We start from the raw sequence: 17,918 nt of genomic DNA, 5'->3' as shown, positions 1-17,918 counted from the left end.
ATGGAGCTGAGCCTGGAGAGCCTGGGGGGCCTGCACGGCGTGGCCCACGCGCAGGCAGGCGAGCTGCTGAGCCCAGGCCACGCGCGCTCGGCGGCGACGCAGCACCGCGGCCTGGTGGCACCCGGGCGCCCGGGCCTGGTAGCCGGCATGGCGAGCCTGCTGGACGGCAGCGGCGGCAGCGGCGGCGGCGCCGGGGGCGCGGGCGGTGCGGCTGGCGCGAGCGGCGGCGCAGACTTCCGCGGGGAGCTGGCTGGCCCGCTGCACCCGGCTATGGGCATGGCCTGCGAGGCACCCGGCCTGGGCGGCACCTACACGACGCTCACGCCCCTGCAGCACCTGCCACCGCTCGCGGCCGTGGCTGACAAGTTCCACCAGCACGCGGCGGCTCACGGCGGCCACCCTCATGCGCACCCGCACCCGGCGGCCGCACCGCCCCCACCGCCCCCGCCGCAGCGCCTGGCTGCCAGCGTGAGCGGCAGTTTCACCCTCATGCGCGACGAGCGCGCTGCGCTCGCCTCCGTGGGCCACCTCTATGGGCCCTACGGCAAAGAGCTGCCTGCCATGGGGTCGCCGCTGTCGCCGCTGCCCAACGCGCTGCCACCCGCGCTGCACGGCGCCCCGCAGTCCCAGGCGCCACCGCCGCCCCCTCCGCTGGCCGCTTACGGCGCTCCGAGCCACCTGGCCGGAGACAAGCTGCTGCCGCCCGCCGCCTTCGAACCGCACGCCGCGCTGCTAGGGCGCGCAGAAGACGCGCTGGCTCGCGGGCTGCCGGGAGGCGGGGGCGCGGGCAGCGCGGGTAGCGGGGGCTCCGCTGGGCTGCTGGCGCCGCTGGGCGGGCTGGCAGCGGTCGGGGCGCACGGGCCGCACTCGAGCGGCGGCGGCCCGGGCAGTGGCGGCGGCCCTGGGGCTGGCGCGGCGGCAGAGGAGATCAACACCAAGGAGGTGGCGCAGCGCATCACCGCGGAGCTGAAACGGTACAGCATCCCTCAGGCCATCTTCGCGCAGCGCATCCTGTGCCGCTCACAGGGCACACTCTCTGACCTGCTGCGCAACCCCAAGCCGTGGAGCAAGCTCAAGTCGGGCCGCGAGACCTTCCGCAGGATGTGGAAGTGGCTGCAGGAGCCCGAGTTCCAGCGTATGTCGGCGCTGCGCCTCGCAGGTAGGAGCGCGGCGCACACCGCCTGACCCCGGGACGCTGGCTCAGGGACACTGGGCTGTCCCCAGCACCAAGCAGCCCCGGCCGCCTCCCCATGCCCCGGCCGTGCACCCCTCCGGCCGGCTCGGGGCTCTCTTGCAGGAGGTTAGAGCGTGACCTGTGCCCCTGTGGGTCTGTACCTTCTCCAAAAGGGTTGTATGGTGCCGCCTCATCCCCTCCACCCGCACAACACGTCCGGGAACCAAGGATCCCCTTAGCAGCCTGCAGGGTCGATTAATGTGTGTGTGGTGTGTATGTGGGGGTGAGGTTCTGTGCCCTAGACACGCCGCTGCTTTCAGTTCGGGGTGCCGCTCTCCTCCTCCCGAACATTCAGTCCCTCGCTGTGACTCCATCCCCGGGGCAAAGAACTGGGACCGCGCACCGAGTGAGGGCGCGCTGGCAGCCAGGGCCAGGCCGGTGCTCAGCCCCTGGCCCCAGCGCGCGCATCTTTGTGGCTCAGCCTCTGCGATCGATAGCCCCCTCCCCATCTCCGGCCGCTGGCAAAGGTCACTGGAGAACGAGGGGGGGGAGGGGCGACCGGGGAACTCCCGCCCGCACGGTTCGGAGGCCTTCACACCCCTGCGTGTTTACTCTTGGTCAAGATGCACACCCCGCTGCCCGCCTTGGTTTTTTGTTTGTTTGTTTTTGTTTTGTGTTTCTCTTATTTCTGCGGCCTCTCTGTCAGAGCAACCTCATAGCTATTTATTTTTCTCTTGGTTGCCGTTTTTTTTCCTGTTCCCCCTCATTCTTTCTCCTCTTTGTCACTCTTTTTGTCTCTCAGCCTCTGTGTCTGTCTCACTCGCCCCCAGCCCCCCTGGGAACCCCACTCCCTCCTCCCTCCCAGCTGACAGCAGCTGGGTCCACACCTGCCCTCAGAGAGGTGGCCTGACCAAGCCTCCTTTTCCCTGGTGCATGTGGGGGTACAGGAAAGACCCCCCCTCCCCGTCACCTCAATGGGTCTGGCTTGGGAGGGGTGGTCTTCCCTTGGCCACGCTGGGGAGGGGGCTGCAGATGCCCCAGACACCAGGACAATAGCCGCCGCAGGCGCCAGATCAATGGCTTCTTTGCACGCAGGGGCGAGTGGGGCTGGATGGAGTGGGCTGGGGCTCACACTCGGCGCCCCTCATGCAGCGAGGCAGGGAGAGCCTTGGCTGTGCCCCTGCCAGACATGGGGGCTGGGAAGAGGGGACACCCGTGGGTGGAGAGGGGTCCCATGTTCACTCCTCCAATTCCCCTCCCCCCGAGTTCTAGACAAGCCACAAAGCCTGTCCCCACACACGAGCCTCAGTTTCCCTCTCTGCAGTTTGAGGTGACTAGCCGAGCCACCTATAGGCTTCCTAGATTCTCCGCCTTGGTGAACAGGGACATAAATACTCCTTCCTATGTGACAGGTGATCAAGTGTTTGGGGAGGTCATTGTGACATGTTAGAAGTGGTGTCAGGAGCCTGGACAGTCTTATGTAAGGGCAGCACCAGCTCTATCTTTCTCCCCATGACACATGCAATGACCAGGTGTGCCCAAGGGGACACTCAGTCACATCAACACAGAGCCACAGCCTGCAGTGAGCAGTGGAGGTGACATCAGGTAGCAGAGAGCACAACCCCTACTCTCTGGCCAAAGGTATCACCAGAATGCACTGGATACTTAGTGGCGCTTGTCGAATGGGCAACACGTGGCGTTGGACATTGCCATGCTGGCCACCTTCCCCCTCCTCCCCAGTGCCCGCGGTTCAGGGACACGGTGTCGAACATGGGTGTACCCCAAAGAACAGGTGCCACTGTCCGATTTTCTCAGTCATGTTATGTAACTAACATGGCCCGTTAGTGCCCTCTCGATCCCACATTTTGGGGAAACCCAAGAGGCAGGCCAAGGCCTCACAAGGACAAAGTGCAGGTGGGAAGTCCTGCGGAAGGCGCTGCTTCGGGGGTAGGGGAGTGGGGACAGCCTTGGTGGGAGCCCCACTGCTAAGCTGGGGCTTGCCTTCCCACTGCCCTCGTAATTACAGATGTGCAAACCGAGGCCGATGGGTGGCCTCCCGGACTTCTGCAGCTCCAGAAGCAGTCTCCCTCTCTGAGCCTGGGTGGCCCCTTTTGGGAAGTGGGAGACGGAAGAGGGGAGCGGGAAGGGAGCGGAGAGGATGAGTGTAGGGCCTGGAAGCCCTGGGGTGTTGGGAAAAATGACCTGGTCAGCCGGGTGTGTCCCTCGCTCCTCCCAGCGCGGCACAAGCCAGGACCCCACCGGCCCTCTCGGTCCGTGAGTGGGACTTGGGGCACCTGCCGCACCTCTGGCGCGCTCGAGGCCGCGTCTACACCGGGGCGCTGGCTGGGATGTTAGAGGTGGCTGAGGGCTGAGGGGTAATTAGGCACGGGCCAGCGGAAAGGCCTTTAGTTCCGGTCGCTGCGCAAATGAAAAGCGGTTAAGTGGCGGCAAATCTCGGCGGTTAGAGGAAGGAGGCAGGGCACATCCACCCCCCAATGTGCAACCACGCTGGGGGCAGCCTGAAGCGCCTCCAGGGGCCCGGATTTGCTCCCCCTCTGCACATTTTAAACCCGGCGGAGACGAATCAGCGCCCTTCCTCCTCCCCATCCCGGGCCCGGCGAAAGCCTCGCGCATTCCCCGCGGCGTCCCCACTCGCCCCCCTCCCCACTGCCCCGCCAGGATCGCCAGCTTTGCGCAGCGTTCTGGCCCGCGCGCCTGCCGGCCCGCCTCAGAGCTGTCGGGTCAGGAGTCTGATCCCGACACTGAGGCCGGGAGAAAGGTGCCGGGAGGAAGGGAGACGCCTGCAGACACAGGGAGAGAGAAAGGGACAGAGATAGGTAGGGGAAACCGGGAGTGACAAAAACAAAGGAGGAAAACGAAGAGGCAGAAGTGAAGAGATCAGAACTGGAGAGAAAGAGGGACAGGAAGAAGGAAAGGGCGAGAGGGAGAGAGAAACTGAGACAGGGGAGTGAGAGTTCCCGGGGCTGCAGCCCCTCTGCATGGGGTCCGCAGGGCCGGGGTCTCTCTGACTCTCCAGCTTCGCCCTCCTCTCTCTTTCCCGGCTCAGGGACCAAGGAGGCAGGGGCAGTTTCTTTGTTTCTACAAGGCACCCGAGAAATTGGACCAGGTAGACCTCAGGGTCCCTCACCCCGCCGCCAGCCACCCCGCCTCCCTTCCCCGCGTTCCTCAGTTTAACCGTCTGTAAAGTCGGGGTCTCGCATTCTTAGATTCTGAGACCCCCTAGTCCTTGCAAGGCCGGTCCCCATGGGGGCCTCAACCCACCCCCATGGGGACCAGCCTCCGATTTCTGGCAGCTTCCCAGCCGCCTCCTCTTCGAAGCCCTCCCCTGCTCTGTCTCAAACAGTAATTATGGGAGAGGGGCTGGGGGAGGGGCGGCAGGCTCCTGGGCAGGGGCGGGGCGGTCGATGGATTCGAATTACCGTCTCTAATTCATCACCGTAGCCTGGTCGATAGCTTCGGCGGGCTTCAAATATTGTTTAAATTGCAACTCCGGAGAAAAAATATTTTTTGTAACTAATCAGAAAAAATATGTGTAAAATAAAATATCAGATGGAGGCCATTGAAAGAAGGGCCCTCTCCTCCCGCTAGGCCCCCTGGCAGCCCCGGAGCCCAGAATGCCTGAGGGCCGAGGGAGGCCTGCAGGCCCAGAGCGGCTGTAGGGAGGGAGCCGTTTCTGGAACCTAGCTGCAGATGGAGGTGGGCGCAGTGATGGTGGTCACCAGGTTGGCGGTGGGTGGGCAGAGCCGTGGTCAAGGTCTGAGGTCTGGAGGGGGTGGCGAAAACCTCCTTTGGGGGACACACCTCTCACAGAGCCCACCCACCCCCTGGAGACATTGCGGCGGAGAGCTTAGAGACTCGGGACTCCCCCAGGCTGCAACACTGACCGATCCTGGGCCAGGCTCTGAGCCTCGGTTTCCTCATCTGGGAAATGGACAGGGTCAGACACCAGCTGGCAGGCGCTTGCTAGGGCCAGTCCAATCAATCAACCCTTCTCCCTCCTCCACGGAGACCCTCCAGGTGCCTTCACAGACACTGCACCCCGAGGCCATGTTGCTCAGTCACCCCCTCACGCTCACTTCTCATCTTCATGGTTGGGTCCCAGCCACTTGCGGCAGCCTAGGCTCTGTGGACCCACGGGGACTGGGCAGGGGCTGCTGGATGGGTCCTCATTGGGAAACACGGCGTGAGGGGAATCTGGGTCTGGGGCTGTGTGTGCCCGAGCCATATGGGGCTGTTCACGTGACCCTGGGTTCCCCCCAAAACTAGCCGCCTTCTTCCAGACCACATAGCTGGGTAGGGCTGGCCCTAAGATTCCGCCCAAGGTCAGTGATTGGGCTCCACCCCCTCATGCTGAGGGGGAGGGAGAGGAGAGGAGCTGGCTGCAGTGCTGAAACCCTCCCTGCCTCTCAGCCAGCCCACCAGGGATGAGAGAGAAAATCACTTGGAATGAACTTTTAAGCCAAATGGGGTTTCGTGTCCACTTTGCTGACCAGCAAGCTGAGGCCAGAAAAGGGAGGTGCTGGCCAGTGGCACACTCAGCGAACAGTGGTGCCAGTTCCAGCAGGAGGGGGACAGACCCAGTTCCGGGCAGGGTTTGCGGCCCTCCTGCTCCTCGAGTGTGACGGAGCTGCACGCCCAGCTCGGGATGCTCAGGCTCCCACACCCTGCAAAGATGGGAACATTCCCGTCAGGTGGCCCAGCGGAGACAAAGGCTAGGAGGAAGGACACTCAGTGAACTGAAGTGAGGGCAGGAGCGTGGCTCTTCAAGTCACAGCTGGGGTGAGTGGACAGTGGGGGCCAGGGAGGCCTGTGCTTCTCCTCCAAGCTTTCCCGAGGGTGGCAGGGTTATGGACCCACGTGAGCCCTGCTCCCCAGCGACCACCAGAGACCCTCAGGGAGCACGTGTGGGTACCAGGTTCCAATTCCCCCTGTCCCCCCAATTCCAAGCCACCAAGATCCCTCCCACCCCGTGCTTTCCCTGGTGAGCCGCCCCCTCGTCGATGCTCCACCCTCAGGGTGAGCCTGGGCCCAGCACTGGAAGTCCAGCACCCTCCGAGCCCCAGGCCCAGCGACGATCCCTTTCTACCTGAGAGAATTGGATGGTCGCCCTCAGTTCACAGAGAAGCACACAGATGAGTCTGGGCGAGCTGTTTGCAGGGTGAGGGGCTGGGGCTGGCCTTTGGTTCCTTTATTCTGAAGGAATAAAGTCCTAGAACTAATGAGGACCTGCCCGTTCTCCTCCTCGATCTCTCCACTCCTGTGCTTCTTCCTGTCAGCCGACACCACTGTAGTTTGAGTGACGCATCTCCTGCCACCGCCTCCTCACTGGCCTCCAGGCTCCGCTCTCTCCTCGGGGTTCTCTCCCCCAGGGCTGCAGGGGTCTTTGATGATCACTTTGAAGCTCCTTTGTCCTCTGCTCAGCATCCTGGCAATGGCTCCCAGAGCCCTTAAGATGTGGAGGAAGTTCCTGCGGCAGCCTTCGTAACTAATTTCTTGCTTTGCATGAATGTGGAAAGGCATTGCAGCTCATGAAACCTAGAAGACCGGCTGGGAGGTGGGAAGCCCAGAGTGGCTGTAAGGATCCTGCAGCTGGTGTCTTTGTATGTAGTCATGAACCTGGGGAGCTCAGGCTGTTTGAATCAAGTTTTTAATTAAATATGGCCCTTGATCAATAAGGAAGGCAGTGCTAGTGAGGAAGGGGAGAGACTGGCCTGGGAAACCCACATGACCTCTGCCAGTCCCAGGACACCGGCAGCCTCAGTTTCCCTTCTGCCTGGTAGGTGTAGGTGTGGGTGAGGCTAGGACACCAGACCCTTCAACTACTGGGTTCTTGCACTGTGAGCAGATGTGAGGAGGTGGGAGGGGCCCCTCAGACCTACCAAACCACATGCACAAGGCCACAGACTCACAGCAGGTGGAAGCAGGGACAAGGAGAGGGGTCCCTGACTGGCCCAGGTGGCCAGAGAGGTGCAGGGATGCAAATGTAGATGCCCGCATTCACAGTAGGACTAGCCTGAGCAAACTCCAGCTCAGGGCCCCCATCTGCCCTCGGCGGGGTCCGGCATATTTGAGGAGGCTCGGGGGCTTGGGGTAGGGGCATCAGGAAGACCTTCGCCATCAGCTCTCAGTCATCTGTGGGCCCCCCCCCCCCCCGCTGGGCCCGCCAGACCACCTCTTCCCTGCATCCAGGCAGATGCTATCTGACCCTACTTCCTGGCCTTGGGGGCTTGGGAGGGGGGTTGCATCCACCAACTGTGACAGGGTGGGTGGATAGGGGACCTGGTTCGGGGACAGCAAAGTCCATGCATATCCAAAGCGCCCTTGTGCACTTGCAGGGGTTGGGGCGGATGTCGGCCTGTTTACCCCACCAGGGGAATGCCACCCCGCATTGCCCGGGAAACCAGACGTAGAGTCCAGCCAGGGAGGGTCGTCCCCACAGTCACCTAAACCCGAAAGAATCAAGCATGCACCGGCCTGTCGGGACCTGGGCACACGCAGCTGCAGCCGGGCTAAGAAGACTTGGTCCCTTGCCCTGCACATCCTCGGCATGGGGCCTCAGGCTCTTGGTGCACGCTCCACAGGAGAGCGCAACCTGCAACGAGCGCCTGCACCCCACCCGGGAGGAAACCACAGCCTACTTGGTAGGGGCCTTTATGGGCCCTCCTCCCCCCTGATCCAACTCCCCAGGGCGGAGGTGGTCTTGGTGCGCTTGGCTCAGTGCTCCAAGTGTTGGTCAGGGGATGCAGCTCAGGCTCCAGGGGCGACCTGTGGCAGGGGAAGGAGATGGGGAGGGGGCGCTCAGGGAAGGATGGTGGGGCGGCGTGCACACCTGAAGACCGTGGACACGTCGCTTTCCCCCACTCCCCTGCGCACCCGCCGTTCCCCCAAATGAAGACTGGAGTCCCCAGCCCAGAGGGAGCAGGAAGTGAATAAGAAAAAGGCTCCACAGGCAGTAAAAAGCGACGGCAAAGCCTCTGCTCTCTCCTTCCACCTCCCTTCTGTCCCTACTGCTTTCAAGGTGCTGTAGTTTAGTTTTTAAACAGTGGACACATTCGCTAGGCTCCAGATTTCAATGGAATGAGAGGGCCTCTTCCCTTCTCCTTCCTGCAAACCAGTTTCTATTTCTCCTTCTAGAGAGAGGTTCCACTAGATCCCGAAGCTGCAAGAGCACATGCTTCTTCTCTTCTACTGAGTGAGCGCACACACGGCGGAGAGTGACCGCCCAGTGCCCCCCAGACACCGGAACATTCCACATCGGGAAAGGGGGCGCCACGGGGCTGTTTTTGCCAGCTGCATAGTATTCTTCTCTTTGGCCATGTCCTTCTTTCTTCATCCCCCAGGGGCGGTGGGGAATACATCAGGGGAGGGCCATTTTGCCAGTGAGTTGATCTGTGCATTTGTTTCTCAGCTATCGAAATGCTGGGCCTCCTCCACCCCCGTTTCTGAGTTGGCCTCTCTGCTCCTTATCACTGGGTTCTTTCCTGTCATCTTTTTCAAATCCATTTCCAACTGCCGGCGCTATGACTTCTCAACATGTTTTTTTAAATAAGAGCTCCGTGTGGATGTGCGGCTGTGGTTTGCCCCTGTGTGACTGTGCCCAAGTCGGGGGACTCTCTGTGCACCCCCCACCCGCCGGCAGTGCAACCTCCAGATATAGCCCCAGGAGGGGTGGCCCAGAGTCTGGTGGAAATACTTATTTCCCTGATAAGTCTTTGAAAGGCTCAGAACTAATTTGAAAATGCAGCCATTAAAATCCCATCAGGGGGGAGGGGAGGGAGGGAGGCAGGGCCTCTCCCAAAGGCTGGGCATCCACCCAGGTAGGAGGGGGAAACCAGGCTGGGAGGTGTAGGCCCAGCAAGCAGGGGAGGGGGAGAAGGGGCAGAAAGTAGAGAGACAGTAGGGACAGAGTGGGGACAGATGAGGAGCTGCTGAGGCTTCCAGGGGTCCTCATATGAGGGCAGGGGCCTGACTCGGCACCGATTTGGCCCCCCACACCCATGGAAACCCCTTTCCCAGCTCCCTCAGGGGTGCAGAGTGTGGATAAAGGGGGGGCACATGTAGTTCTCCAGACCCACCTCAGAGTGATCTCTGAGTCACCTTGGGCTGGTCACCCAACTTCTCTGGCCTGGGGAAGCCAGCCGGGGATGCTCAGGACAGCTCAGCCCAGTGGGGACAAGCCACCAGGGTGAAGGCATCAATGTTCTCCACATCTGGGGCCGGGCAGCTGGTGGCCAGGGGCGGGACTCGTCGCCAAGGAAACCGGCCATCATCCCAGCCGGAGACTGGGCTCCGTATTGAATTGTCTGCTCCGTGAAGCCAGAGCTGAACGCCGGAGGTGGCTGGAGGGGAGGGGACAGCCAGAAACAGCTCTTGCTCGCACAGCCCCACGCCGTGCTCCCTGCTGGCAGACACTGGGGCAGGGAGGCTGGGTGTGGGGTAGACACAGAAGGGTCATTTGCTGCTGTGGGTGCTGCACAGACAGTACGACACAGAGGGACAAGGACAGTCACTCAGGTGCCCCCATCAATGGTTTCAAGAGCCACCATCCTGTTGTCCTTCCCTGTCACACCCAGCCTTGGGGGGGGGGGTCGGGGGGCTCCTCCTCCTGATGCGGTTCTGGCTCCTGCCTCCTCTCCTCCCCTGGGCTTCACTGTCCCCTCTCCCTCACTGTCCCAGACCCTGGAGCTCTGTCTTCAGTTCCATCCTTTTTACTCAGGTCTGTCCCTGCACAGAGACCTCTCAGAACCCAGTCCTGCTCACATCTTACCTGCCCCCGAACTCTCCACCCAGACCCCACTTCCACCCCCCACTGCCCCGAGCGAGGCAGCAGCAGCCCTGTTGGAACCAAGTGGGCTGTCCCTTTCCATTTACCTCTGTGGTCACTGGAGCAACATGACTTCCACATCAGACTGTGGCTCCACCAGGCAGGGGCTGGGTCTGTCTCTGTCTGTTTGCAGCCGCGCCGGCAGGGCCTCATGCACAGCACACACAGTAGGTGCTTGATAAACGTGTGAGCAAGGAAGGAAGGGGTTGCTGGTCCCATTCACTAACTGCTTGCTGCACAAGTCTCCTGACCCGCAGTGAGACTGGTGTCACCCCCACTTACAGACAGGGATGTCGGGATCGTGGGTCACTGCATCCACTCGATAAACCATAAAACGGATGTCCGAAAAGTGTGTGTCAAAGCCACTCTGCCCATGGAGCCCAGGCTTGGTGTCCCTGCTGACCACGAAAGGTTACAGGGTGAACAGACAGCGAGCTGGGACCAGGCAGACAGAAGCTGTCCTTTGAGGGGGCAGGGGGGTCTACATGGACACAGCCTGCATCCCCTGTGCTCCCATGTGACACTGGGTCACCGTCCCACCCCAATGTCACACCCAGTCCTGTCATATCATACTCCCTGTTCTTCACACTGCATCCTCCTGTCTTATATTCGTGCTGCATGTCCCTGAGGCCAGCTACAGCCATATGTCACACTGATCTCTGCAGGCCCCTAAGTCTTTGCCTGCCAGCTCTGGGCCTCCCCCGGTCCCCAGGTCCCCACACTGCTGCCCATCTTTCCTGTCTGGACAGCCCCTGCTACTAACACAGGTTGTTCCGGCTACTTACAGGCTCACACCCGTGTGGCTTGGTTGTGTGTGAACACTCCCCCCACTGTGACAAAGCGCACCCCAGCTTCCGTGCCCATATGCCAGCCCCCACCTGGCCAGGCCCTCGAGCGGCCCTTCACGGTCACTCCCAGAGGCTGGGAACAGAGGGACACCTGCAGGTCCAGTCCGCTTGGGACTAGGGATAGAAAGGATGAGCAGGAGAGGATGAAGAGGAATAGGACGGGAGAGGGGGGAAGAGGGGACAGGAGGGGGAAGGAGAAGGAGAAGAGAGAAGTAAGGAAAGAGGAGCAGGGAGGAGGAGGGGAAGGAGGAAGAGGAGACCAGTGCCCATCAGAGGATGAGGCGGGTGAACAAGTTCGACTCCATTCCCTGCAGCGCAGACCGGATTCTGATAAGCCCACCGAGGAGCGACCGAATCCGGGCTCCTCTCCCCACCTGCCTGTCAGCGGGCTGGCCTGCTCCCTCACTGACTGGGGATAGGGTGCTGCCCACTCCTGAGGGTATCCCCAGGGGCACACTGGTCTTCCATGGTCTTTGAGTCTAAACTGAGTCCCCTTAATGCCACACCACCCACATGGTGGGGGCGTCATTGGACAAACACACCCAGCCAGCTGCCTCAGGGGACCCACTCATGCTGGGGGTCCCAGAGGAGGGAGCTGGAGCTCTGCTTGCGGGTGAGGGAGGGGAATGGCCGCTGCTGCTGGGTTTTGAGGGATATGTAGGAGTTCTCCTGCTGGGACAGCTCAACTCCCTGCTCCTGAAGTCAGCCTCTCCCTCTCTCCCCGCTCCATGAAGAGACCAGGAGAGGTGCTGAGGCTTGAGGCCTGCCCCGAGAGGAGGAGAAACTTCATGTCCTCCCCTAAAAGAGGCCCAGAGCCAGATTCCTTCCAGGAACCCTCAGATGGGAGCTTGGTGTCTCGTCCCACCCCGACTATTGTATTCAGGACTTTTCTGGCTAAACCCCTTTCCACAGCCCAGCAAGAGAGAGGCCATGATTAAGACCATTTTCCAGTTGAGGAAACCAACGCTCAGAGAGCTGAGGCGGTGCAGCAATCTACCAGGTGGCAGAGCCTGGTTCCCTCTTGGGCCCCTGGAGGGCTCCCAGCGGGTGGGGGTGGTCTGCTGAGCTCAGCAACTTACCAGAAAGGCAGGAAGCAGGAAGAGAGAGGTGCTGTGGAGACAAGTCCCACAGGGGTCTGAGACGAAAGGGCTTTCATTTGGAACTTGAAGGTCCCCATTCACCTCCCTTTGCCTCGACCGGGACTTGGACCGGCCGCCCCAGCCCCACCCCTCCCACTTGGGCTGTTGCGGGACGGCTGCCCTCTGCCGGTCGCGTTGGGAACCTCGGACCAGATCATGCAGAAAAGCCCCAGTTAGCTCACGTACTGGGCGCCCCATGAGGGGGTTGGTTTAGGAATGGGGTTTCCGTCTCTTCTGGTCGCCTTTGATATCTTTCCGGGGCCTCTGGGACTCCCCCACCCAGGAGCCAGCCCCAGGCCCTCCTCATGTCTGGACTCTAAAAAGACTGGGAGCAGTTGGGGAGACAGCTTAGGGTGGAGCACCAGATGTCCCAAGATCCTATAGTCTCGGAATCAGCGACTGTTAGCATCAGTCCTTGGGATCATGGAGGACGGGTGGAAGAGAAAGTTGGGACCCAAACCCGCCCTCAACGGATCTCTAAATAGGGTGACTTCTTGTAAGTGATACGGACAAAAAGATACAGTGCAGGGGTGGGGTGAGGGAGACTGCCGCATTAAGTTCAGAGTCAGAGTAGGCCTCACAGAGGAGATGTTGGAGCGAAGACTAGAAGGGAGCGAGGGAGCCAGAACGAAATGCGGGGAAGACAGACGCAGGCAGAGGTGACAGCAAGTGCCAAGGCTCTGAGGTTGGACTCTGCCCCGCATGAGACCAGTGTGGCCGCGCAGTGAGAGGCAGCAGTAGGAGATGAAGACAGAGAGGTGACTGGGTGGGAGGTCGGGGAGGGGCGGGGCTCAGCGAGGGGGAGGGGCTCAGTGAGGCCGGAGGGTTTGGAACTGCTGATGTGCACTGAAAAATGTTTGAAAGAGGCAGTGTCTCAATTTTGTAAGTGAGGAGACTGAGGCTGTGCAAGAGACTGACTCTCCCAGGGTTCCAGAGCTTGTCAGATGCCCCAACTTCCCCTCAACAAACCCACAAGCCAGCCCTGCTGGCTCTCCCACCAGCTGTCATGGCAACCATCCTGAGGGCCTGTGTCTGGGGCCACTCCCTGTCCCCCCTCCACAGGCTGAGACTCTTAGTGAGGGGACCCCGAGGCTGAGCGCCTCTGTGCTGGGCACATGTGAGGTGGACTGTATGGTGGCGCTGATGCAGATGAGGATAATGGAGAGGATGGTGGTGGAGGTGCTGGTGCCGGTGACAGCTGTGGAAGCAAAGAAAAGGCAGTAGGTGAATGGCGGCAATAAAGAGAATGGTGATGGAGTGATGCAGGGGAGGTGCTAGCAGTGGAGATGATGAAAATGAAGATGGTGCTGTTGATAGAGGTGGTGGTGGGGATGGAGGTGCAGGAGCTGATGGAGGAAGGGATACTGATGGTAGAGGAGGTGGCGGTGGTAGAACTGATGCAGGTGATGGACGTGTGAAAGGTGATGAGATACTGATGCCGTTGCTGAAGGTGGAGGTGATGGTGGAGAGGTGATGGAAGTGAGTGTGGGAGGCAGGAGGAGGTAGACATGATGCTGGTGATGGAGAAGGATGATGGAAGATGCAACGGACATAGAAAGGTTGCAGATGGTGGAAGAGGAGGTTATGGTGAAGGAGGTAATGGTGAGGAGGTGATGGATGTAAAAGGGATGCAGGTAGAGGAGGTGATGATAGAGGATGCAATGCAGGTGGCGGTCCCTAGTGGAGATTATTGTGGAAGGGGTGGCCGTAGCAATGGCACAGTATGAGGCTGGTGGTTGGTGCCCTTGGTAAGTCCAGGCTTCTTGTACCAGCTCCCTGTGCCCTGCCCTGCTTCCTGGTCCATCCTTCTCTCCCAGCCTCAGTTTTCACTTCTGTAAAAAGGGCTCATGCCTATGGCTTCTCCCCTTCTTGGGGCTGCCCTGGGTGGCACCGAGACTGCAGTGGTCTTAGGGCTGGTGATGGTGATCCTGGGTGCCAGAAGGGATGTCAATGGGGGTGTGTTTTGGGCCACAGGCAGGGGCCTCCAGGCTGGCTCAGGGAGGCTTTGGGAGATGGAAAGGATGACGAAGTTGCTCAGGGTAAACAGCTCCAACTGGAGCCTGGATCGATAGGGGCTGTGAGGAGCTGTAATTAGATTGAACGCCTGGAAGGGGGGTGGTGGTGAATGGAGCCTCTTTTTTGCTGTGATCAACAAAATTCAAAGTTTTTTCACAACTCTCCTCCATCCAGCCCCTCCCCCAGACTCTGCCTTGGGGGCACACATTGGGCACTGGACTGGAGAAGGGGGAGAGGAGTGCGAAAGGGATGACCCACATCTTAACTCCCTCCCTGTCTGAGCTAGTCAACCCTGATTCCTGTCCTGTTCTGCCCTGCTGGGCTCACTGGGCAACTCTGGGCAAGTGGCTCAACTTCTCTGAATACTCGAGGAGAAAAATCCCTGCCCTACGGAATTATTACAGGCTTAGAAGATCGAATACAAGTAGAGCTCCTGTGAGCTTTCTCAGGAGCATTGACAGTTCTGTCCCTACTGTAAATGTATGATGAATCTGTGAGCAAATTGGTATGTGATTGAGTGAGTGAATGGATGAATTGAAGATTATAGCAGTCAGTCAAGAAAGGGAATTTAAAGACCTGGGGTTGTGTTTTGGCTCTTCCCACTCCCTGGCCTTGCTGCTGAAACCCAGCTTTCCAAAAGAACGGGGAACCTGGCCCTCCCCCATGACCCACCCTCCAAGGAGATGGGAGATCAAGCAGTTCTTTACATTTTCTCCAACATTTCTTCATGCAGATAAAAAATAAACATGTGTTCTTGCTCCCTTGTTTTGTATGCAACAGGCTACCTAGTACCCTATTCACCCCCTAGGTCTTACCATCTTTCCACATTCACACCACACCCTCTCCCTCTATTGGCTTCTCAGCATAGTCACAAATACATTATTTTGACTAAATCAATATTCAGTACTAACATTATTATGATTTCAGTGAATATCATAGACAGCCGAGACACATAGGGTACTGGGATTGCATTTCCTTTCCTGTACAACTGTCTGTTTTTCCAGCACTTAATAGTTGCCAGTCCCATATTCTTCCCACATTTCCTAACAAAATGTAAAACCAACTCAGCAGAATTTTTCACACAGATTAGGGCATCTCCCCCTTGCACTTACCTTGATGTTCCTGCTCTGATCTGGGTGGGGCTTCCCTCTTGCTCTTTGTGCCTTTATCTTGCTGTCTTCTAGGCTGTCCTCTCCTAATTTGGGGAATCTTTTCTCCCTTTTTCCTAGACTGACCCACATTTCCTGAATCCCACACCTTCCCTTTTTAATTTACCCCCTCATTTTGATAGAACACATCCTGCAGTGGCTTTCTCAGAAAGACATGGCATGTCTGGCTATATTTTTATTCCACCTTCATGTTTGATGTTTGTCAGGGCATACAATTTTAGCTGAACATAATTGTCCCTCAGAATTTTAAAGGTATCACTCCACTGTCTCCTAGTTTTTGAGAAGCCCAAAGCCACTTTGATTCTTAGTCCTTCGTATGACATCTGCTTTTCCTCTCTGGGGGCTTTTATATGTTCTCTTTTTTCCGAGTCTCTAAAATTTCACAAGGATGGGCCTTAGAGAGTGTCCTCTTTCATTCCTTGAGCTGAGCACTTCATGGGCTCTTTTAAGCTGGACTCTTATGTCCTTCAATCCCACATTCTTTCTTTCATTATTTATTTGATAATCTCCTCTGTTTTGGGGTTGCCTCTTCACCAGGTGACAGACCTGCTCAATTCATCCTCTAACTTTATTATCTTTCTCTCATTTTCTATCTCTGTCTGCTTTGCTCTGTTTCCAATCCTTACATTGATTTGATTCCAGCTATTATATTATATACTTAAATTCTAACGCATTGTCTGACCCTTCCATTGTCCTTTTTGTCGAACAGCATCCTGTTCCCATTTGACAGATACAGTATTTTTCTCATACCCCTTCAAGAATATTAATTATAGTTTTGCCCAATTTGTCTGTTTCTTCTGAGATCATTATCCCCCTCAACCTCCTGCCATTTTTGTTTGTTCTCTCTCTCTCTCTGTCTCTCTCTCACATCAGAGGCTTTTGTAAAATGTCCAGTAACCTCCAGCCATCACCCGTATTTAATCATAAACCCCAAAACAGCTGATAAGAAGTGCCAAAAGTTCCAGGTCGGAGGGAGACAGGAGTGCAGTGGTGTGTCAGGTTACTTGGGAGAACCTGTTGTCCCCGAGAAATGAGCCACAGCGCAGTGAATGTTCCTCTCCCTTTGTGGATGTGTGCAGACATTGATCTGGTGTGTCATCTGGTTCAGACTGTTCTGTATCCAAAAACAGTGAGCTCAGTGTGTGGTCCCAGCAGGCCATCACCGACGCTGGCAGTGGGGATTTGCTAGGACAGCCTGCACCATTGGTCACTGCTAGGAAGTGTCTAGAGTTCATGGGGAGGCAGGATGGGGCAGGTTCTTCACCACCCGCAGCCCCAGACTGGTATGTGGCAGAGAAATTAGGACTCTGAAAGAGTTTGCACTGAAGTCACAAGCATCCCCCAACCCCTGAGGGGAGGTAGCCCACCCTAGCTGACAGAGCCCAATTTTTCCACCCACTGGCCCCTATTGCATTTGAGGAGAGAGTCAACTTTGGAGCTGGGGGAAGGAAGAGGAGGACCACAGGCACAAGCCCTACCCCACTCTCCAAGCTGCTGCTGTTTTCCTTTTGCAAACATCTGCTGGCCAGGGGTTGCCTCCTGCAGCCCCTCCCTGCTCTTTGCTGGGTGGCCCTAGGAGAGGGAGGGGTGGTCCTGCAACCCCCCCCCCCTCAGATCCTCCCAGCTCCCTTGGGCACTTGAGTAAGGCCAATTCATCTGGGTCTCAGCCTGCTGATTGGGATCAGGGTGGGGGCAGGCAGGAGTGGAGGCTCAGATATTGGAATCAGGTTGTGGAGGCCAATGTTGACCTTATACAGGGTCCGTAAGGTGGTCAGGCCTCAGAGGACAGCCCAGGGAAGAAGGCATGAACCATCACCATCCTTCTGAGAACCGGGTTGCCTCGTCATCCAAGGGGAAACTTATGGGATATGCAATGCACACCAAGGGCCTATTTGCCCATCTACAGGGATCCAAATAATTCAGAGTTTCCAAGCCATTTCCTGGAACATCCCCCCAAGCACGGGTTTCAGTGGGGAGGAGGAAAGCCACCAACACCAATTGTACTCTGGGGTGGGGAGCCTTTGGTGGGGTTGGGGCAAGAGGTTTGGGGATATGAGCTGGGGAGAGGGCTAGCCTGCAGAAGAGGTGTTGGAGGGTGACGGCCCTTGCCTTTAGAGATGTACTCACATTGTCTCCCCTTCTTTGTCCCCCCACCCTATCTACCTGCCCCATCTGTCTCTTCACCCATGACTGTCTGCCCCCCTTCTTCCATTTCTATCTCTCCCACCTTCTTGCTGCCCCATGGTCTCTTTCATGCCGTCCTATTGACATTTCCGTGTCTCTCTGCCTCTTTCGGCCCTGTCCGCTGTTGTCTCTCCATCCCTCTGTGCTTCTCCTATTTCTGCCTCTCTGGTGCTCTTTCCGGTGCTGTTTCCTTCTACCCGGCCGCGTGGTGGCGCTGTCTCCGCTCGCCCTCCTGCGTGCCACTGGACCGCAGCCTGCAAGCGGAAGGAGCAGGAGCAGCAGAAGGAGCGTGCACTGCAGCCAAAGAAGCAGCGCTTGGTGTTCACTGACCTGCAGCGTCGCACGCTGATCGCCATCTTCAAGGAGAACAAGCGGCCGTCCAAGGAAATGCAGGTCACCATCTCGCAGCAGCTCGGCCTGGAGCTCAACACCGTCAGCAATTTCTTCATGAACGCGCGGCGCCGTTGCATGAACCGCTGGGCCGAGGAGCCCGGTGCGGCCCCCGGGGGCCCCGCCGGCGCCGCCACTTTCTCCAAAGCCTGA

The 17,918-nt window shown here is 58.4% G+C and overlaps 1 protein-coding gene across 1 annotated transcript; it reads left to right on the top strand.

Annotated features, from left to right (window-relative positions):
- ONECUT3 (one cut homeobox 3) lies at positions 1–17,918 on the top strand. Its single transcript, XM_045831757.1, has 2 exons — positions 1–1,159; positions 17,629–17,918. Exons 1-2 carry the CDS (start codon positions 1–3, stop codon positions 17,916–17,918), a joined length of 1,449 nt encoding a protein of 482 aa, XP_045687713.1.

The sequence above is a fragment of the Phyllostomus hastatus genome, unplaced genomic scaffold (genome assembly GCF_019186645.2).
Source record: "Phyllostomus hastatus isolate PE091 unplaced genomic scaffold, TTU_PhHast_1.1 phas_contig_159, whole genome shotgun sequence".
Lineage (NCBI taxonomy): Eukaryota > Metazoa > Chordata > Mammalia > Chiroptera > Phyllostomidae > Phyllostomus > Phyllostomus hastatus.
Note: the sequence above shows the minus strand (reverse complement) of the source record. Positions and strands in the feature narration are given on the sequence as shown.